Source organism: Momordica charantia (assembly GCF_013281855.1).
Source record: "Momordica charantia cultivar OHB3-1 chromosome 7 unlocalized genomic scaffold, Mcharantia_2.0 BLBB01000007.1, whole genome shotgun sequence".
Classification (NCBI taxonomy): domain Eukaryota; kingdom Viridiplantae; phylum Streptophyta; class Magnoliopsida; order Cucurbitales; family Cucurbitaceae; genus Momordica; species Momordica charantia.
The window spans coordinates 9949749-9973112 of record NW_028275165.1 but is presented as its reverse complement, the minus strand read 5'-3'; the positions used below and the strand labels follow the sequence as shown (position 1 = coordinate 9973112).

The window sequence follows — 23364 nt, the reverse complement described above, 5'->3', positions numbered from 1 at the left end:
AGATACATTATTGCATAAAATTGTAAAAATGTCAAAATTATAATAATTTTTTAAAGTAATTTCATGGAGGGTTGGAGTGGTAATGTACAACACGGCCTAGATAAGGAAAACACTAAACAAAATTCATGACAACAAGAAAAACAATGAAGTGGGAGCGAAAGCTTCCAAAAAAATCAATCCGACCGATCAAAATCGACGGAATCAACGTGAGTTGTGAGGTACTAAATGACTCACCGGAGTCGGTTTTAGAAAGAATAAAAATCGACTTATTATGGATCGATATGGTCGAAAAATGTTATTTCCAACCAAAACCAACTTTTTTTTAAATCCTATCAAACATAAACTTACAAATAAAATAAAAAATTATATGAGCATTAAATAGTTTTGAAGCAGTTGTGCATTTGGAAAACTAGCCGTAATGTGATGTGATCTTTTATTTTTATATTCAAAATTCTATTTCCTTTCACCTCTCTATTTATTTATTTATTTTTTTTACCCTTTCACATCAGTTTCCTACTTCCCCTGACTTCATCTCCCATTTTTTTTTTCTCTTTTCTTTCTATCTGTCTCTTCCACTTCCCCTCTGGTTCTCTTCTCCAATCTCCTTTTATTTTATTTTGTTTATTTCCATAGAGGTTCATCGTTCTCTTCTTCTCCATTTTCTCCTTTTTCTTCCTTCTTTCTCTTCTTCCATTTCTGTTTGAGCTCGAAATGGGTGAGCTCGAGTACGAAACATATCGGAACGGTCAGGACGAACTATAGCCAACTGCCCAGCACCCCCTCCGAATACTCCCGAGACCTGCAAAACAAAGTTAACACTCCGACGAGCAAGTCAGTTCTGGTCCGAGCTAACTTACCGAGTCTACCTAAGATTGCGTACCTTGCATTTAAGGCTAAGGTTTCTATTTATAGAAACTGGGCCCGACAAGAACTCTGACACACCCTAAAAATACGGCGTGTTGTCGGGTTCAGAAGAGACACGTTTACGGACTTCGTTCAGGTCGGCTCGTCCTCTTAGCTCGATCTGTAACCGCTGACCTGAACAATCCTTACGAAAATTTCTAATTCCATCCGCACGTCAAATCGGCTTACCTCTCTTACCGTGACACGTGGCAGGCCCCAATTCGCATCCAACAATTTCTATTCTCTTTTTTTTTGTTATCCTTTTTCTTCTTCTCCCCTTCCTTTTTTCTTCTCATTTTTTATTTTTCTTCTTTTATTTTCTTCTTCCATTTATATTTCTCTCCGTTTTCTTCTTCTCTCCTTCATATTCACCAAATCGATCAAGACCGATCGACTGTCGTGTAGTTGGTCGATCAACGTCGTGGAGACTTCTAAAACCGTCGAGCTCCAACCGATAGAAATTAAAGTTGTCGATAGTCAGTGTTGGTTTGAGTCCAAACCAATTTCGACCGACAGATGATTACCCCAAAACAAAATACTATATTTGCTTTTATTCTTTAGTTTTGAGAACTCCGAAACAAAGTTTTTAGTATACAAAATATTTTTTATTTTTAAAAACATAAAATTGACTAAAAGTTTTATAAGTATTTTTAAACAAGTAAAAAAATAAGAAAAAGGAATATCACACAAACTTAAAATTTCAGGTCTAAATAAAAAGTTCTAGCCCAAATTATTTTTTAAGATATAAAATATGGTTGTTGATGCAGAAATTTGACATTCCTGATTTTCCAAATTTTGCACCAATCTTCAATAATAAAAAAGGATTTGACGTCAATCTGCCAAACAAAATGTATAGTGCTGAATACCGGTGTGGTGCGAGCCCCATAAACTCCAATGTTGATGTTTAGAATCGAAAGCTGACGATCGTAAAATGTAGGGTTACTTAGCATACTTTAAGGTTCAGCCTCTCCTATTTACACGGGTGGAATCCTTGTGCCCCTAGAAAACTTATCCCTTTGGACTTTAATACCTTGTCACGGGTCAGATGTTGAGTTGATTGGTTATTGGCCCATCGTAAGTTTTATCATGACATGAAGGCTCGAGGTCTGTCTTCAAAGATTGTTGGAGGGTCACTGCCACAGTTTTCGACGACGACCGAGAACTAGTCAGCTTCGGCCAATTGGACCACCTATCCTCTGTGGGTTAGGCCTTTGTACTTTGGTTAAGCTTTCGGTCTGGCCTTCTCCCATCTTGGGTCTCCTCTGTAGCTTGGTGAAGTTTGATTTTATCTACCCATAAAAATTTCTCCCACTCTTTAGGTTGGGATTTCAACATGTGTATTCATTACCTTGAAAGCGTGTTTTGTCACATTTATCGAAATAGGCTTCAGGTAGATTTTCCAAAGTTAGTAATTTCGAGTTGAGTAATTAGCCCGTTTATAAGGCGTAAAGAAAAAAAAGGGGAAGTTCAAAATAAGAGGTAAGGTTGACTGGTCAACTATGCGACTCATGTGGTTTGGAAACCACATTAATCACATGAAACTATGTGGTATAGTCACGTTAAACCATGTGATCTGACCCAACTAGACCCGTGATCGACCAGGTCAGCTATCTGATCTGATTGATCCGATTTTTTATTCGGACCAGTGGTTAGCGAGCATGGACCACTTGTCCTATAACTACTTCATCCAAGCCCCTTTATTTTTTATTTCGCCTATATAAGGCCCCTTCCACCTTCTTTGTTTACACACTTCAAGCTACCTATTGTTCCTTACCTTTCAATTCTAATTTTCTCAAAAGGTAATTTGTTTTTTCCACTTTTCCTTATTGATTTATGTGAAGTCGGATAGTAGCTTACATGTCGGATGGACCACCTTAGACGATGCAGTTTCCTCGAGTTCATCTTCTGAGTTTGAAACATATCGATTTGCTGGCTTGATCGTTCTGTCATAACCGAGGATGATTTGCATCATCTTCATGAAAAGTATGGTATTCCTTAATCGATCAGCTTTAGGATTCCTCAACCTTGTGAGAGTGTCAATAGGTCTTCTTTAAGAGAATTTGTATTCCATTTAGCTATGTTTAATTTTGGTATTCGTTTGCCTCTTCCCCTTTTTCTCAAAAACTTCCTTATAATAAATTTGCTCATGCTTAATTGTTCCTAATAGTTAGTGCACTCTAATTAGTTATTATATTCTGTGTTCATTCCTTTGTGATGATCTCCCTTTGACTGCTCCCACTTTTATGTCGTTTTATTATATGAAGCACATTCCCGAGTACAATCTCCATTTTTATGTCAGCTCACGAAGGCAAGCTTGATCATTGATCATTCCTCTATGTAGAATTAAAAATATCAATGGTTTTTCGTTAGTGGTCATTGACTTGCCTGTGATAATAACGAATTACACTTTCCGGTCCTAACATGGTGCAGGGGTTTGGGTCAGTATCTTCCCTTGCTCTATAACAACTATGTCTTTTACCTTCATTTACTGATTTTGCTTTGTCCCTCGTCATCCAAGTCTTACTCCTGCCGCCTTGGCCTTTTACAAAGCTATTATTCACCTAGACGAAGGAGAGTGGTGGGGTTTGTCTTTTGTGAAGAAGCGGGATCTAGTGGATTTTCGTCTCGTAACTTTCTAGCGAGCTCTAGATAAGCATTAAGGTTACTGCTAATTTCGTTTATGCTTCATGTTGGCTTCTTGACTGAGGTAATTATTTGACGTTTTCTTCATAATTTCACTCATTTTAAGGTCGTCAAGGCGCTTGAGTTCACTATTCAAGCAAGAATAAAGGTGCAGTACGACTGCGGGAGTTGGGTTGAGTCGGGCTTTGGAAATTGATACTATATATTTGACTGATGATGAGCCTCCATTTCATCAATATGGCACCCGTTTTGTTGCCCCCAATTGCTCGTTGTCGTTCAGTCTGACTTCACGAGGCTTCTACCCCTCGTCCTCTCATAGCAACCTAGATTCTACCCCACATCTCTCTGCTTTTTCTTTCAAAGGATTGTACTTCCTCCGACAGCAGTGAAATTGCCTACATTGAAAGGGCTTTCAGTTTGTGGCAAGGAGTTGTTGACACGCCTGTAGGATCCGATTCGGGATATTTTAATCCACAGCAGAGTGTTAACTGATGCCTTACTGATCTCCCACTAATTAGCATTATTCTTCTTTTTATTACGTGATTTTACCTTTTTATCTTTTTTCTTTATTTTCTGCATACTTACTTGGATTCCTTTTTGCTTTCAGGTGTTTACTAGCCTAATGGTATTTGCTGGTCGGCTTGCTGACGAGCTTGAACACCTTCGTCGAAATTATGCCTCACAAGATGAGCTCAATCGGACTTTAGCCTCTATGTACCAAGTAAATCAACTGCTAGATAGTTCAACATCGAATTTTTACAATGATAATAAGTACCTTTATTCACTAAGTGAATTATAACTAAGCAATTTCAAGTATCAATGATAGACTTTGTTGGAGGCGAATCCTGGCCTGCCACGTGTCATGATCAGAAAAGTGAGTTGGGTGAACACGCGAACGAAATGTAGAAATTGACTTCTAGACAGTTAGGTCGGCAGTAAGGGTAGAACCTACAGTGCCGAGCCGACCTGAGGTAAAGTCCGTAACAATGTCTCTTCCGTACCCGACAACACGCCGCGATTTTAGGGTGTGTCAGAATCCCTGTCGGGCCCAGTTTCTATAAATAGAAACCCTTGCCTTAAATGCAAGGTACGCAATTCTAGATAGACTCGGCAAGTTAGCTCGGCCTAGAACTGACTTGCTCGTCGGAGTGCTAATTTTGTTTTCAGGACTCCAGAGTCTTCTGGGAAGGTGTTGGACCGTTGGCCACAGTTCATCCTGAACGTTCCGATCTACGTTACATCTGCGCTCAGCAATTTCGGGCTCAAACATCTGGCGCCGTCTATGGGGAACGACACATCTAAAAGTCAGCCTCACCTTTTGCAATCTGAGCCAATGGCCCAAACCTGCTCCCAGCAGTCACGATCTCAACTTTCGCCTATCCACTCTCCGATGAGGGATGCTGTCACTTCCCGAGCCCATCCTCGACTCACGTACTCTCAGGTGGCAGGAACTCCCGTCGTAAAACAACGACCCCACGCGGGGGTGGTCAAGGAGAATGGAGGTCGGCCGGCCACATCCGATCCAGTAGCAGTCCGGGACTTCCACCTCGCCTCAGATCAGTTCCCGCCACTGCAACCTCAGAGGAATGGGTTGCCGCCCCGCGCACCTCGCCTCCGCGGTTAGGGAAACACAAGTGCACGTTCCGGGGCAAGTGCCGATGCGGGCGTGGACCTCGTCATAGTAGCCGACGTAATCGCCGAGCTCAGGGAAGTCAAGGCAAGGCTTGAGGCGGTCGAGAGAGCCAGCGAGGTGTCTGGCTCTTCCGTCTCCAGGGATCCCATTCGAGGAAAGGGACCGATGCATCCTACCCAAAGAACGGAGTATCAGTTCCGACCTTGCAGGGAGGCTCGAGCTGGAGCACCCTCGCAGAAGCCACAACAGGTGAGGACAAGCAGTGCCCTGGAAGCACAGGTTCACGACCACCCTCAGCAGGACAATCAGGTCGAGGGCCGGCGCCCGAGGATCCGACCAATTCGGACTCCCTTGGCATCTTTCGATAGCTCCAACGCCCATCAGGGCCGAGGTGCCGAGACGCCGAGGCGACAAGTAGTGGCACCCGGAGATCGGGAGTATTTGGTTGACGATGAGGAGGAAAGCCCAATGGTCGACGTTCAAGAGAGGTCCTCCCACGCCGACCATTCGTTCCGGTCTGAAGTGGACCTCCTCCGGGATCAGTTTCAGAGGGAGATAGAAGATCTCAAGCGACAGTGCAGGCCTGTGGATCCGCATCGTGTGGTCGAGCAAGAAGAACCGCCTTTCTCAAGCGATTCTGGATGCACCTATCCCACCGAGGTTCAAGGCTCCAGTCATGAGTTCTTACGACGGGTCTGGAGATCCGATCTCCTACGTAGAGGTGTTCGAGGGGAAGATGGATTTCCTGGCCGCAAGTGACGCTATGAAGTGCCGAGCATTTCAAATAGCCTTGGAAGGCTCGGCAAGATTGTGGTACCGACAGTTGAAGCCCCAGTCCATCGACAGTTACCAACAGCTGAGGAGGTTGTTCATCAACCAGTTCTCAGCTCGGCAGTTGTTGAAATTGCCGCCCTCTCACCTCGGAACAGTAAAGCAACGGGACAACGAGTCCCTGACGGAGTACATCGCTCGGTTCATGGACGAGCATGTCAAAGTGGTAAGTTGCACCGATGACATCGCCATGATGTACTTCACCACGGGCTTGAACGTAGGAACCTGACGATAAAGTTCGGAAGCCGACCACCGGCCTCCCTAAACGAGATGCTTGCTAGAGCTCGCCAGTACATCGACGGCTTGGAGTTGTGGAAAGCCAATGGAGCTCGGCGAAGCAATCGTGGTAAGGACCGGGACTAAAAGTCCCCTCCTACCAAGAAGCAGCGCAGCGATGGTTGGGGCTCGTCTCGGCGGGCCGACGACAATAAGAGTAGAGGCCGCCGAGACGAGAAAGACCCTTCAAGCCGTCGAGGGCCAAAGTTGGACAAGTTCACTCCGCTGAACGCCTCAATCGCGGAGATCTACGCAGCGGCCGAAGTTACCGACCTGGAGGCGCTTTTCGCAGCCCCAGAAAAGCTCCACCGACCTCCAGGGAAACGAGACAAGCGACTCTACTGCCGATTCCACAAGGATCATGGCCACGACACTTCGCGCTGTTTCCACTTGAAGGAGCAAGTTAAGGATTTGATCCAGAGGGGTTATCTGAAAAATACGTCGGCAGGCGTGAAAGGGCGGAGCCAGAGGGGTCGGCTCGGGAGGACAAGCGAGAGAAGTTGCCCCCACCGAGACGAAAGAAAGATCGTCCCGCCATTATAAATACCATCCATAGGGGCCCGAGTGGGGGACAGTCGGGGCAGAAGAGAAAAGCTCTGGCTCGGGAAGCGGCACACGAGGTTTGTACCTCGTACCCCAGGGAGCCTGCAATGCCGATCTTATTTGACGACCAAGACGGCGAAGGAGTGCACATGCCCCATAATGATGCCCTAGTAATCGCCCCACTCATAGATCACGTGAAGGTGAGAAGAGTTCTTATCGACGGTGGAGCGTCGGCCAACATCTTATCGTTCTCGACCTACACTACCCTGGGGTGGGAGAGAAAGCACTTGAAGCTCAGCCCGACGCCTTTGGTCGATTTTGCAGGGGAGTCAGTCAGCGCGGTAGGATGTGTCTCGCTCCCTGTTACCATTGGCGAGGGAGATCAACAAGTAACTAAAGTCGCAGAATTTGTTGTGATAGATCGAAGCTCCGCGTACAACGCCATAATTGGTCGGCCCTTGATTCACGATCTCCGGGTAGTTCCATCCACTTATAACCAGGTCTTGAAGTACCCGACCTCGGCAGGAATTGCGACAGTCCGGGGTTAGCAAAAGACGTCCAGAGAATGCTACGCGGCCGCGATAAAGGGAACAGCCACTTGTGCAGCGGTCACGGGCGCGGTAGGGCCGTGCCGACGAACCAGAGCCGAGCCGTGGTACCCCAGCTGAAGAGCTTGAACTTGTCCCCTTGCTGGGGCCAGAAAAGCAGGTCAGCGTCGGCAGCAGACTGGGGGCCGAGGTGAAAGAAGAGCTCGTCGGTTTTCTGTAAGCGAATGCTGATGTGTTCGCATGGTCTCATGACGACATGCCGGGCATAGACCCAAGTATAATGGTGCATAGGCTTAATGTAAATCCTAGTTATAGGCCTCTGAGGCAAAAGCGTCGGCCTGTCGACGCCGAGCGAAGTAATGTAATTTGTAAAGAAGTCGAGCAGTTGCTACGAGCTAAAGTCATAAGAGAAGTTCATTACCCCGCATGGTTGTCTAACGTAGTTTTAGTTAAAAAGTCCAATGACAAATGGCGCGTCTACATTGACTTCACGAGCCTCAATAAGGCGTGTCTGAAAGACAGTTTTCCCCTACCTCGGATAGATCAGCTCGTCGACGCAACGGTAGGGCATGAGCTACTCTCCTTCATGGATGCGTACTCCGGGTAAAATCAGATTCGGATGCATGTGCCCGACCAAGAGCATACCGCCTTTGTTACCGACCAAGGGCTGTATTGCTACAATGTCATGCCTTTTGGTCTGAAGAATGCCGGGACGACCTACCAGCGGATGGTCAACATGATGTTCGCCAAGCAAATCGGAAGCAACATGGAGGTATATGTAGACGACATGTTGGTGAAAAGTAAGCAGACGAGCTCCCATTTAGCCGACCTAGCAGAGGCTTTCAGCGTGCTTCGAAAGTATCAGATGAAGCTCAACTCGAGCAAGTGTGCCTTTGGGGTCTCGTCGGGAAAGTTACTCGGGTTCATGGTCCACGAACGCGAAATTGAAGCGAATCCGGACAAGATAAGGGCAGTCCTCGAGATGGAAGCACCGAGGAATGTTAAACAGCTGCAGAGGTTGAACAGCCGACTAGCAGCCTTGAATCGCTTTGTATCTCGCCCCACGGACAAGTGCCACCCTTTCTTCCAAATACTAAGGAAAAAGGGTCGGTTCGAATGGACCGATGATTGCGAAGCTGCACTTCGGCAGTTGAAGCAATACCTCAGCTCGGCCCCCTTGTTGTCAAAGCCGCTGCCCGGCGATGTACTCTACCTGTACCTAGCAGTGTTGGAGAATGCAGTGAGCTCAGTACTTATCAGGGAGGCGGATGGCAGAGCCCTGTTTACTACACGAGCAAATCATTGACCGAGGCCGAGGCTCGTTAGCCCTGTGTTGAGAAGCTGGCCCTAGCCTTGATAACCTCGGCGCGACGCCTACGACCATACTTCCAGGCACACAAAATAATCGTTCCGACAAACTTCCCCTTGAGGCAGATTTTCTACAAGCCCGAAACGTCGGGTCGCCTGATGAAGTGGGCACTAGAGCTCAGTGAGCACGACATCGCCTTCGAGCCGAGAACAGCGTTGAAAGGTAAGGCAGCCGCAGACTTTGTTGCCGAGCTGACCCCACCCAGGCCAGGGGGCGATGTCCGTGACCAGTGGACACTCTATGTGGATGGTTCGTCCAATGAGAAAGGTTGTGGGGCAGGCATGCTACTCCTCGGCTCCGGCGGTCTTCGGTTTGAGTACGCACTCCGGTTTAGTTTTCGAGCTTCCAACAACGAAGCCGAGTACGAGGCATTGATAAATGGACTGAAGGTCGCCAGAGGGATGGGCGTGAGGCGACTTTTGATTCTCAGCGACTCCCAGCTTTGTCAATCAGGTTACCGAGGACTACCAAGTAAAGGAAGCTCGTATGGAGAGGTATCTGGCCAAAGCCCGAGGGCTCCTGGCCCAGTTTGAGGACTATGTGATTCGACAGGTGCCGAGGTCCGAAAATTCCAACGCCGACGCACTGGCTCTCCTGGCTTCGGCATACGAGACCGATCTACCAAGAACGGTTCCAGTTGAAATACTTGTTGAGTCGTCCATCGACCAGCCTGAGATAATGGATATCACGTCAGCTCGGCCTACATGGATGGACCCAATTAAGGACTTCCTGGTCAATGGCTCAATCCCCGCCGATCCGAGCCAAGCCAGAAAGCTCCGACGCCAAGCTGCTCACTACTTGATGCAAGAAGGCAAGCTCTTCAAAAGGGGATATTCCCTACCATTATTGCGGTGCCTCGACCCAGAAGAGGCGAGATATGTCATGCGCGAGATTCATGAAGAGGTTTGCGGAAACAATGGAGGAGCTCGGTCCATGGCCGCGAAGGTCGTCCGCCAAGGCTACTACTGGCCGACGATTGAGCGCGACACCAAGGAGTTCGCCAAAACATGCGACAAATGTCAACGCTTCGCGAGCATTTTGAGGCAACCCCCGGAGATGCTGACGCCGATCTCAAGCCCTTGGCCTTTCGCTCAGTGGGGGATAGATCTGATCGGCCCACTACCGATGGGGAAGGGGCAGTTGAAGTTCGCCATAGTAGCTGTGGATTACTTCACCAAATGTGTGGAAGCGGAACCTCTGACGTCTATTACCGAGGCGAAGGTCGTCAGCTTTGTATGGAAGAGCATAATATGTCGGTTCGGTATACCGAACGTCATCATTACTGACAATGGAAAGCAGTTTGACGGTGCCCGGTTTAATCAACTCTGTCAACAGCTCGGTGTACGTCACCTCAGCTCGTCGCCTGCCCATCCACAGTCTAATGGGCAAGTTGAAGCCGTCAACAAGATCATCAAGCGTGGTCTGAAGAAGAGGCTGGAATCTCTGAAAGCTCGGTGGGCAGAAGAGTTACCAGAGGTATTGTGGTCTTACCGAATTACGCCCCACCGATCTACTGGTGAGACGCCATACGGCCTAGCCTTCGGGTCGGAGGCTGTTGTCCTTGCGGAAGTTGGCATGCCAACACCCCGAGTTGAGAATTTCGACGAGCAAGCCAACACTGAAGCTCTACTTGTGAACCTTGACCTCCTCGAGGAGAAAAGATCTTACTCCCAGCTTCGGCTAGCTGAATATCAGAACCGTATGGCTCGGTACTACAACGCCAGAGTAAAAGTTAGAACGTTCAAGCCTGGCGACCTCGTCCTCAAGAAGGTAATGCATCATGTCGGAGCACTCGAGCCGAATTGGGAAGGTCCGTACCGAGTCTTAAGAACACTCCGACCTGGAGCGTATTTGCTGACCGACTTAAACGGGAGACAACTCCCTCACCCATGGAATGCCGAGCATTTGCGAGTTTATTATCAATGAAATGTGTGTAATCCGACGTGTAAAAATTTCATTCATTAATGAAAGCCGATCTCCAATGACTTGTGCAAAATTTGACTTTATTCGTTAGAGTGGTTACCACTACCGACCTATGTCAAATGGGGGCCAAGGAAACTTTACGTGGTATGACCTATGCTAAACGACCTACGATAAGTTATATTTTTACAAACACGCGAAGCAATGGTCAGCTCGTAGGAACCTGGTTATCCCAAACACACACCGCCGAGCTGAATTGATCGGCTCGTAAACCGTTGTGTAAGCAAGAAATTACTAAGACTTGAGAAACTCAGATAACGACCAAAACTAAAACTGAAACTTAATTAAAATCTCTAAGTATAGGGACTTCGGAAAGAGTAACTCGGGTCTTAATGAAACCTCATTTCACTGAAATAAAAGTTTGATGAAGAGCCGAGGTGTATATGCCTCGGCTCAGTACAGTAATTTGATTCGAAAAAGGGCGAAAGCAAGAAACAACAGGAGGCCGAGACGATCTACTCCTGAGGAGGGTCGGCAGGCTTGCTGGACCCCGCCTCGGCACCAACAGCCTCAGCCTCTTTACTGGCCTCGGCAGGTCGCTCCACCCAGATGGATTCATATTCTTGCTCGACGGCGGCGATGGCATCCTCCGAGCAGGCGGTGTCGAGCCTGTTGACGGCATAGTAGAAGCCCTTGTTTGCCATATCGCGAGCTAGGCCGTCGAACTCGGGGAATTCTTTGATTCTCTTCTCCGAGTAGGCCCAGCTCGCCAAGTTCTGTCGAGCCTTGTTCCAGCCCTTCTTTACGGTCTCAGCTCGGGCCTGGACATTCTTCAGGTCGGTGCGTGCTTGGGCTATCAAAGCTTTCGACCTATCGGCCTCAACCTCTTTCTCAGCTTGCGCCTTGTCAACCTCGGCCTGGAGCTCAGAAATTCTCCGCTCATAGGAGGCGTTCGTTTCCTCCTCCTTGAAGTCCCGCCCTCCAAGGTCCAAGCTCATCATCGAGGCCGAGAGGCAAGCATGATAATGCAGCTGCAAAGGTTCGAGGTTAGATCGGAAAAGATAAAGAAAAATGAGTGAAGAGTAGGCACGAGCTTACCTCTGCAGCAAGAGCTATGGTCTTTCTCACCGCCTCCGCAACGTCCTCAGGCGCCTGAACAGCTTGTTCTGCCAAGTGAGAGCTCGAGGACCTCACTTTCGTCGCGGCCTCGTGGATACTGAGGCGAGAGAAAGCGAGCCTGAAAGTGAGTGGGAGCTCGGCGCCATGACCCCGACCATGTAGCGACCCCTCCTCTGAGTCGACCACGATGGGGGGAGGCAGAGATCGGGAGTTGACCTCCTCGGAGGGAAGCGTATCCCTCGCTCGCTTCTTCCTCACCAGAGGGGTAGACGATCCCTCACCCCCAGCGACAGTCTGTAGGGGCTGAGCTTGGAGGGCCTGAAGCTTCGCCAAGTTTGCCAGCCCTGGAGCCGGGACGTCGGCGCTGCTTGTGCGATGACGAGCTTGGGGGGGTGCCGGCGGAGCAACCGAGGCCGAGGCCCACTGCCGCTTCGTACTGCTAAGCGCGAGGAATTTTGAGGCCATCTCTGAAAAAGGGACGAGGTCAGTAAACCAATGAGCAAAAAGGATGACGAGGGCTAAAGTGAACGAGCTAAAAGTGTTGAGAGGAAGTCACCTTCAGGGGCTTTCCGCTTCTGTGAGCTGCGTTGCCGAGGTTTGGGGAGCTTCTTGAACTCGTCCGGTTGATCGTGAGAACTGAGGCCGCTGGAGAAGAGGTGGGAGTTTGAGACGAGTGCTTCACCCCACAGCGCGTACTTTAGTCTCTGACCCTGGGCTCGTTTGATGATCTCCCAAGACTTGTTGTTGATCCTCGGAACGGGGGATGGGAGAGCTGCAAAACAAGCCGATATCAGCAACGAGGTTACTCAAGTTAAGAAGACAAAAAAAAAACCCCTAGCTCGCGCCTAAGACACTCACCTACGTCACCGAACTCTACCGGGACTTGACAGGTCGACTCACCCCCTCCGTCACTCAGAAGCCACTCTCCAGAGACGAGGAACCAACACTCCTTCCAAGTTTTGTTAGAGGAGGGGTTCCTAATCAGCTGACCTACGTTCCGCCGAGCTGAGAGGTAGTACCGACCCTCTCCCTCGTTGGAGGCTTTGACGGCGTGGGTCGCTAAGAGCTGATCTACCGTAAGCCTGTCCTCATCCTCGTCTCGGAGGACCCACCAAAGGACGTAGGCTCCGAGCACGGTAGACCACCCATTAGGGGAAAGCTGAGCTGGAGCAAGGTTAACGACGCTAAGGAATCTTTGAATAAAGGGGTGAAGTGGAAGCCTAACCCCCCTACTGAACATCTGGGGATAGAAGCTGACGAAGCCTAGAGGAGGGTCGTCAAGAGACTCCCCGACGTTGGGCACCCTAAGCTCTACAGAGATGGGGATCGAGTAGGTTCTGCGGAGCTCGGCTAACCTACCTACTGAGCAAGTCGAGGGGGGAAACTCAACTACTGGACCGAGGTCAGGATTTCTCGAGGAGGGGGCTATATTAGGGTTTGCCGAGCTATCCTCGACGTAAGGGTTCCCTGAAGTAGAGGCTAAGGTCGGATCTCCTAAAACGTCGTCTGAACTAGAGGAACTAGACGACCCAGACGACGAATCCCTAGACGAGCTACTCATCGCCAGACCTGACTGGGAAGACTTAAAAGAACTATCTAAAGAAAGAGGGAGAGAGTACCTGACTTGTAAACGGCCGAGGTACACGAAAACTCAAAAGTGAAAAGTAAAAAGTGAAAAGTGAAAGACTTTCGCCTTTTATAGGACAGCCCGGAGGCACGAGAGCCGTTCGATCAAGGAGGAATCAACGGACAAGATCTGTCCACGCCAGACTGTCCCCACGACGACGTTTGGGTTCCCGAAGCAGAAGCTAGGGCTGACGACATCCATGACGTCACACATGCACGCATGGATTCGACCCATCTCCAGTTAGCTCGGACGACTTCGCCGAGCCGACCTCCGCCCCACCGAAGTGGGGGCCAATGTTGGAGGCGAATCCTGGCCTGCCACGTGTCATGATCAGAAAAGTGAGTTGGGTGAACACGCGAACGAAATGTAGAAATTGACTTCTAGACACTCAGGTCGACAGTAAGGGTAGGACCTACAGTGCCGAGCCGACCTGAGGTAAAGTCCGTAACAATGTCTCTTCCGTACCCAACAACATGCCGCGATTTTAGGGTGTGTCAGAATCCCTGTCGGGCCAAGTTTCTATAAATAGAAACCCTTGCCTTAAATGCAAGGTACGCAATTCTAGATAGACTCGGCAAGTCAGCTCGGCCTAGAACTGACTTGCTCGTCGGAGTGCTAACTTTGTTTCGCAGGACTCCAGAGTCTTCTGGGAAGGTGTTGGACCGTTGGCCATAGTTCATCCTGAACGTTCCGATCTACGTTACATCTGAGCTCAGCAATTTCGGACTCAAACAGACTTTAAAAAAAAATTAACAATAAATTAAAAAAATAATAACAACACGTTACAATGAGTAAGATAAAAAGGCATATCGGGAAGAATTTTTTTTTTTAACTCTCTAACACATGAGGCAGGGATTTCAAACTCCAACTTTTGATCCAAATTTAATGCCTCAACTAGTCGAGTAACGTTGAAATTCTCATATCTAGAAGAAAGTTATTAACTTAATTGGAATAGGATTACACTAGCCATTATGTCATTTCTATGATTTTTAAAAATCAAATACTAATAATGTCTTGTTTAATCACAATTTTGTTTCCAAAACTTCCGCTGGTTTACTGATTACTTCTTTGTTTAGTTTTATGGAACATATTCTAAAACAAATTCTAGTGAAATTGTCAAAAAAAGAAAGTTCATCAGGATTTTAGAAACATTCTTAAAAAAAAGTGAGCTCAAGTAGCAAAGAAAATTATTAGCAGGCAAACAGAAGATGAGAAATTCCTCACTTTGAAAAAGAATCAATAGCATAAACAGGTAAAGAAACATACCAGCAGCAGCAGAGCTCTTGCTCCACAGGACCTGACCATCAATGGCAGTGAGACGTTGATCGTCGAGGCGCTTCCACGTTTTGATGGATTTGACAGTTTCCCAGTTTTCATTTGCTGTTCTTTCCAAGTTAGCCACCACCACTCTGGCTCTCCTGGACCACCCGGCCTTGCCATAGGCGTGGTACCCGAACCCTCCGGCATAGCACAGGTTAATCCCAGTGAGCTCCCCACAGAAGTCATTGAGGTGATCGTGGCCTGTGAACACTGCTTTCACGTCCCCTGCTTCCACCATGGTGGTGAAGAACCCTGAGTTCACTAAAGGAGAGCTGATCCCTGCTTCCATTTTCACACCAGTGAAATTTGTTGAATCAAAACTGGCATACTCAGGCAGTGGTATGTGAAAATATGCCAGCCCAGGTGCTGCAGCTGTTTGGGCAAATGGTTTGTTCATGTATGCCTTCTGAACCCAGAATCAGAAACGACTCAATCAGATTATTACATAGAAAAATGAACTACATGAAGTTATGTTGTCATTAAGGTGTGTTTGGAAGTGATTCTGGCCTTTTGCCATGATCAAAATAGCTTCCCTTTAGGATATTTGGCAAATTAAAAAATTTATTTTAGAAAAGTTTAAAATTACTTTAAATTTATTTTTAAGATATCATTTAGATGACAATTTTGAAAAATCAATTATACTTAAATCTGTTTTTGTCAAAATCATTCATTCTACTGTCACTCTCAAACACACCCTTAGTTTAATAACTAACTAATTCATTAGATTTCACTTGTATAGTTGAGAAGGATCAATGTTGTGTTTGGAAGTGATAATAGAATGAATGATTTTGACAAAAATGAGATTTAAGTATAATTTATTTTCTAAAATCACGTTCCAAATAAAAATAAATTTAAAGTGATTTTAAACTTTTTTAAAACAATTATTTTTTAATTTGTCAAACAATGAAAAGAAAATAATTTTGACAATGGCAGTTAAAATCACTCTTAAACACACCTGAGAACAAATGGATGGAAGGAATTCTACCTTTTCAATAAGATTTTAGTTTTCTTATATACATATATCTTATCATAATTGTTCTTCAATTAGTAGTATTGTTAATATAGCCATCATTCAAATTTGGTCATAACAAAGCAACAGATATTGTGATGCAGAGAAGATGAGATTTATACCCTAAGATTGGCAGAAGTAAGCTGGAACCAAAGTTGCTGAGAAGGTTTGATCCATCCGTAGCCAGGTATAGAAGGAACTGTGGAGTAATCACCACTATCAAGAAAGTACAGATTCATAACAGATTTGTTCTCAAAACCAGAGCCCTCAACTCCACCAACATCGAGGTTGTAATTCCCAAATCCGTCAATGAATTTTACTTCCGACGGATTGACCTTAGAGAGAGTATTTTTCAAGCCAACTATATGCTTCATTACCCCTTCCCTTGAAAGCGTAGATTCTTGGTCATGGTTCCCAAGAACGGCGGCCCATGGAATATTTGAGGCAATTGCTGGAGCAAATGCCGCATTCAAAGATTTTTCTGCATCCGTTGCATCAAATCCGAAGATATTGTCCCCTATCAAAGACATAAATTACTTTCAGTTTCACCCTATTAGATTCCATCTCAAAACCAGTTAATTTGAATCTTTATCGTTCCATTTCAGAATCAATTGGAAATGAGTAGGATAGCCAATTTATACTGCCCCTTTATATTTTCGACTTGGGAATTTTCGACTTGGGATTCTTAACCTATCGGAATCAATGAAATCGCAACTTAATGTCCAAATCTAAGTTAAATAGAGACAAATTTCCAAGTTTCAGAAATAAATTTGTATTTGATGGGGACTGGAGACATGATCTCGTGCCTCAATAGTGGCTTCTACGAGAGAGTATTTCAACCACCACAAGAATCCGTGTGCTAATCATAAACTTTGACGCGTTTTCGAAAACATTTGGTATAAAGAAATTACAATCAGAACAAAATACCAGTAAAAACGATGAAATCAGGTTTCTCAGCAAGAATCAGCCGGCGAAGGAAGGTCGTGGTGTTGAGGTCGGAGCAAGAAGCCAACTGACTCGGAAGAACGTTCTCACATGGCGTAGCTTTCCCATTCGCATAATGCATATCCGCTACTTGCAGTATCTTAAACGCTCCATTTTTGCCGAATCGCAGCCGCTTTGGCGGATCCTGTTGACCGGCGGTAAATCTGACCGCCGGCAGACTACCGAACAGGAGAACCACCAGGTAGAACGCCACCGGCACCGCCATAGCCATTTGGGAGGGAAGAAAGAGAAAACAGGAAAAGGAGAAGGCCAATAGCCAATTGATTCGAATCACCAACCAGAGCCCGAATCGATTGCCATTAATTTCTACTGACTTCTGCAGTGGTCTTTGGGGAGTGACCAGCTACCGGGGGAAGTATTGAATTCGTTTCTAAAATATTTTATTAATTAACTTTTGTACTTTTCCATCCAAGTAGTTGTTCGGTGGAATTAATTTTATTTAATTAGATCTCATGTATAATAACCACGGTGTTGACGTGTCGACCACCTCAACATGCCACTTTTTTCCCATCCTGTCGATGACACTTGAAACGAATTCTGAAATAGCAACTTAAAATTAGATGGTCAACAAACCAATTTTGAAAAAATATAAGAAAATTTAGTGTAGTGGTCAAATTTTGGATTTTTTGGAACTCTGTGGGTAAATTTGAAAGAAATGAGAAAAAACGGTTGTTTTCTAAACAATTTGGACTTTTTAGGGTGTTTCGTTTGTCAAAGAGACACATATGGTTGGGTTTGTAAGAATGCGTCTCTTGAAGAGATGCGTCTGTCGATCCGTTTTTCTTGTCGTGTAACGTCGTTAAAGGACTTTGTTTGGGGGAGAAATATCCCTTTGCCACGTGGAGGACGGGGATTCACCGTTAACCGAAGAATTAGAGGAATGAGCTTACGGAGAGCTCCATCTCGGATCCTTCCGAGATGGGATATCCACCACTTCCTATTAATGAATTCATTCAACGTATCCAGGAGTGTGTCCAAGGCTGACCTACGTGAACCCGACACGTTCGACCTCAAATTCGACCAAGGTAACCGCCTGTCGTAACCCCTATCGGAACCTAAACTTATAAATAGAGGATCTCTTTTCACCATTAGGTATTGAATTTCTCATCGAACTTAATATTGAGTCCGAGCTACTTATTGACTTGAGCGTCGGAGATTTTGCCCTCTTGTGCAGGTCTTTCCTTCGCGTTCATAGTCGAAACAAGGATCGGGTTCGAGCTAGATTAACATTGTGAAAATCCTTGCATAAACATTTGGCGTCATCTGTGGGAAAGGACAGTATAAGTCGTCCCAACAACTAAAACATTTGATCCGAGATGGTGCATCCAGCAGACTCCGCTAATACTACAGAACGACGGGCCTATAATGCAAACAATGGTGCTCAACGTGAAGTTGACGCCAAGATGACTGAAGAGCAGACTAGGGCAGGGCAAGAGGTGGATCCACCTCGGGGGTCCACCCACAATGCCAATACTGTCCTGCCATCGACACACCCGAGGTCCGGCAAGGCCAACCGAGGTCGAGGTGGGACCTCGAGAAAGACCTCTCGAAGGGCCACGCCAGCCGCGGACCCTGAGGTTCTTGCAACCCTCCAGCGGGAATTAAATGACATGCGCAGTCGAGTGCGCACCATGGAGGAGATGTATAATGAGATGACGCGGCGAACCGAACTGGATCCCACTCAAAGGCTCCAGGCGGACATGACCTACCGGAGGGAGGAGAAGACCAACATCCACGCCTTCATCACGACGGTCATGAGCCCATCGCTGATAGTGTGGGAGTTGACTATAACCTGCGAGATCATGATCTCAGTAAGCACCTCGTCGACAAGAAGAGGAAGGCCTCATGAGGCCCTGAGATCTCCTCATCGTGTTCCCAAAAATACTCAAACTCCGACTTCGAAGTCCAGTCGAAGTACACTCCGTTGACACCGGAGACCGTCATAACGAGGGAGGAGTTCGACCTGATGAAAAACAAGTTTGACAAACAGGTCGAGGCACTTAGGGCGAAGTGCGAAAGGAAAGAAAGTCCTTTTGATAACGGCAAGATTGGCCAATCGGCGTTCACTTCGGACATTTTGGAGGCTCCCATTCCTCCAAAGTTCAAGACGCCCGCCATGAAGCCATATGACCGGTCTAAGGACCCAAAGGATTATGTGGAAGTCTTTGAGGGCCTTATGGACTTTCAAGCGGCCTCAGATGCCATAAAGTGCTGAGCCTTTCAGATTGCTCTCACGGGGAGTGCTCAGCTCTGGTACAAAAGGCTGCCGACAAGGTCGATCTTGACCTATAGCCAGCTGAGGAAAGAGTTCATTAGTCAGTTCTCTTCTCGACACTATGACAGGAAGACAGTCACTCACCTCGCCACTATCCGACAGAAAGAGGGCGAGACCTTGAGAGAGTTAATGACCAGCTTCCAACAGAAACAGCTTAAGGTCGCGCATTGCTCTGACGATTCGGCCATGTGCTACTTCCTTACCGACCTGGCCGACGAAACTCTAACAGTCAAACTAGGTGAGGAAGCGCCATCAACCTTCGCTGAAGTCTTGCAAAAGGCCAAGAAGGTTAGAGACGGGCAAGAACTACTCAAAACCAAACAAGGTCAGACAGACAAAAGGTCCGACCAGAAGAAGACAGGTAGCCAAGAAAAGGGGAAGTCTGAACCTAAGTCTAAGGACAAGGGATCGTCTTCCCAGGATCGATCTAACTACAGGAGATCCGACTCGGACTCCAACCGGCGGGAGCCCTATGAGAGGTACACCCCAACCACCATTCCGATCTCCGAGATTCTTACCAATATCGAGGAGAACGGTTTGGAAAAGCTCCTCAAGCGACTTGATAAGCTTAGAGGAGACCCCAAAAAGCGCAACAAAGACATGTATTTTCGTTTTCATCGTGATCACGACCATGATACCTCGAGTTGCTGGAAGTTGAAGCACCAAATTGAGGACCTGATTCAAGATGGCTACTTCAAGAAATATGTTGGTAAGCCGGGCTTGAGCTCAGTAGAAAAAAAGAGGACAGGAAGTGCTCAAGAACGCCACCTTGGAGAGATGACCGACCTGCGGTCATCAATACCATCTTTGGTGGCCCTAGTGGGGGTCAATCCGGAAACAAGAGGAAGGAGGTTGTTAGGGAGGCTCGTCGGGAAGTCTGCACCATTCAAGAGCAGAAGCCGACCTGTCCTATCTCGTTCTCCGACTCCAATCTGGAATGGGTACACTTGTCCCACAACGATGCCCGGGTGATCTCACCACTCATAGACCATGTCCAGGTTAGAAGGGTGCTGATATATGGGGGCGCTTCTGCCAACATTCTATCTCTCACCAGTTACCTAGCACTGGGATGGACCAGGGCGCAGTTGAAGAAGAGTCCAACCCCCTTAGTTGGATTTGCGGAGAATCCGTCACCCCAAAGGGTTGCATTGATCTTCCCATCATTATCGGCCAAGGTGACACCCAAGTCACTCAGATGGTCGAGTTCGTGGTGATAGATGGCAGGTCGGCCTACAATGCCATTTTTGGACGACCTATTATCCACTCACTTCGGCTATCTCATCGACTCTGCACCAAGTTATGAAGTATTCTACGATCAATGGAGTCGACATGATCCGAGGATAGCAAAAAACGTCCCGAGAGTGCTACACATCTGCACTTAAAGGGTCAGCAGTTTACGCTTTGGAAGAGCAATCAAATCTTATAAGTCCAGCAACTCAGACTTCCGAGAACGAGCTGCCCGAAACCAACCAATGGGAGGCGACGGCACCAACTGAAGAGCTGGAGCTTGTCCCCTTGCTCAGCCTATAAAAACAGGTGAGCATGGGCACCAAGCTAGGGGCCGCGAACAAGGAAGAACTCATCTCCTTGCTCAGGGCGAACTCGGACGTGTTCGCATGGTCTCATGAGGACATGTCGGGTATAGACCCAAAGATCATAGTTCATCGCCTCAACATTGACCCATCATTCCGACCTGTTAAGAAAAAAAGAAGACCTGTAAATAGGGAAAAGAGTGATGTAATTGTTGAGGAAGTAAACAAACTTTTAAAAGCTGAATATATAAAGGAAGTTCTGTATCCTGAGTGGCTCTCTAATGTTGTCCTGGTTAAAAAGTCTATAGGAAAGTGGAGAATGTGTATAGACTTCACCAATCTTAACAAAGAATGCCCAAAAGATTGTTTTCCACTGCCGAAGATCGACCAGCTCGTGGACGCCACGGCCGGATACGAGCTGCTCACCTTCATGGATGCCTACTCCAGATATAACCAGATAAAAATGCATGAGCTGGATCAAGTCCACACCTCTTTCATAACCGATCAAGGCCTATATTGCTACAAGGTCATGCCCTTCAGTCTAAAGAACGCAGGAGCGACTTATCAAAGGATGGTGAACAAAATGTTCACCAACCAGATCGGACGCAATATGGAGGTCTATGTGAACGACATGCTTGTCAAAAGCAGAAAGTCCAGGTCACACCTGGCTGACCTAACTGAAACCTTCGAGATATTCAGAAAGTACCAAATGAAGTTAAATCCTGCCAAGTGCGCCTTTGGAGTCTCATTTGGCAAGTTCCTAGGGTTCATGGTTAATAATCGTGGCATTGAGGCTAACCTAGAGAAGATAAGAGCCGTTCTCGAGATGCAAGCACCGAGGACATTTAAGCAGCTACAATGCCTTAATGAGAGAATTGCCGCCCTCAACCGGTTCGTCTCCAGGTCTATCGACAAGTGCATCCCTTTCTTCAAAGTGCTAAGAACGAAGGGGTCATTCGAGAGGACAGATGAGTGTGAGGCAGCTTTTGAAAAACTCAAAAGCTACCTCTGCTCGGCACCATTGCTCGCGAAGCCCATGCCAAGAGATAAACTACATTTATACTTGGACGTGTCTGACAGTGCTGTCAGCTTGGCCCTGGTCAAACAAGATAGAGTACGGCAGAGTCCTGTCTATTACACAATAAGGCCATGACCGAGGCCGAGACCAGGTATCCCCAAATGGAGAAACTGGCCCTTGCCTTAGTCACTGCGACACGGAGACTAAGGCTGTACTTCTAAGCCCATACCGTGACCGTGCTCACGAACTTGCCCTTGAAACAAGTATTTCATAAGCCAGAGACGTCTGGACGGTTGATGAAATGGGCTGTGGAGCTAAGTGAGACAGTTTGAGCCCCAAACAGCTGTAAAGCACAGTTGAACTCACTCCTCCGCCAGCTCAAACCTCCTCGTCCGACCAGCCGTGGACGATGTACGTGGATGGGTCTTCGAATGAGAAAGGGTGTGGCGTAGGTGTGCTTCTCATCGCCCCAGATGGCATGCGTTTTGAATATGCCCTGCACTTCAACTTTCGTACCTCAAACAATAAGGCCGAGTATGAAGCCCTGTTGGCCGGACTGTGCATGGCAAGAGGGTTGGGGGCCACCCACCTTCTAATTTTCAGTGACTCATAACTAATAGTGAATCAGATTAAAGAAGAGTATCAAACAAAAGATTCTCGGATGGAGAAGTATTTGGAAAATGTCAGATTGAACCTTGCTTACTTCTAGGCCTACGAAATCAGACAAATCCCGAGATCACAAAATTCCAACGCTGACGCTTTAGCCAAATTAGCGTCTGCTTACGAGACACGCCAACAAACAAAGATTAGTTTTCAACAATATAACACAATATATATTATTTAATCAATGACAACCCTTTGACATGGAAACAAAAAAAAAGTTGAAACTGGACGAACGAAACTACTTTTTTTAGTTTTCAAAATTTGACCAATTTTTTTGAAATGTATATCAATATTTAGAAAAGAGAATATTATTATTCATGAGGTTCCATCTCAAAACTCCTTGGCAATGAAAGAAGTAGTCTAGGTGTATTATAAACCATTGTAAGGTCCCTTTTCTTTTAATGTGGGATCCTTAACAGAGAAACGAGATGTTATCAAGTTTGTCTGTTTCTCAAGGAATGAGAAATAAAACAAAAATTTTATCAAACGGGCATAAAATGCCAAAAAGTTGTAGGAATAAAAGTAAATTTTCTAAATTTTCAATGAATTGCTTTAATTTGTTTTATAAATTTTCACCATGCCCATTTTGTCAATGAATTGCTTTCCTTTGTTTTTTTGTTTTTGCATCATGTCAATCAGGATAATTAACGACATGAATAGGTTGGATTTCTTAGTCTTTTGATCAAGCCATATTTCATTTTCCACTTTTGCTTTGTTAATAATATGTCTTCCGCTTCTTTTGTTCTAAAAGTTAAACTTTTTCACTATCATAGGACAATCGTACCAAATATTTAAACAAACTTTATCTACTGATGGTTTTTAGTGTTTCAAAGTGTCCATAGCGTAGAGCTAGAAAGACAAATTCAATGCATTTTGAATCACTCAAATCAGAGTTCAAACGAATAATTTATAGCCAAAACAAGTTGGGGAAGAAAACAGCACATGTGGCAGGTGATGTGGTATCTAATAGTCAAATTATGCCACCGTGGTAATGATGTGGCAGTAAGTGGTATCAACAGTTTTGGTGACGTGGTGGATGATTGGACAGATCATGTGACGACACGTGGCACTTTCAATCTCAACAAATCAAATTCCCACAATTCTCTCAATTCCACAATCTTCTCACAATT

At 46.4% G+C, this 23364-nt stretch overlaps 1 protein-coding gene across 2 annotated transcripts; it reads right to left on the bottom strand.

Moving 5' to 3' along the window:
• Positions 1-11055: 11055 nt before the first annotated feature.
• On the bottom strand, positions 11056-17139 carry LOC148210306 (uncharacterized). 2 transcript variants are annotated; one of them, XM_088126453.1, is made up of 6 exons: positions 16669-17139; positions 15864-16258; positions 14679-15135; positions 12342-12557; positions 11765-12252; positions 11056-11697 (listed from the first exon to the last, which is right to left on the bottom strand). In XM_088126453.1, the coding sequence occupies exons 1-6, from the start codon at positions 16955-16957 to the stop codon at positions 11182-11184; spliced, it is 2361 nt and encodes a 786-aa protein (XP_087982579.1). In that variant the 5' UTR covers positions 16958-17139; the 3' UTR covers positions 11056-11181. The 2 variants fall into 2 exon arrangements, with proteins under 2 accessions (XP_087982579.1, XP_087982578.1); XM_088126452.1 differs by having other exon boundaries at positions 14679-15138; positions 16669-17123.
• Between the last annotated feature and the right edge of the window lie 6225 nt (positions 17140-23364).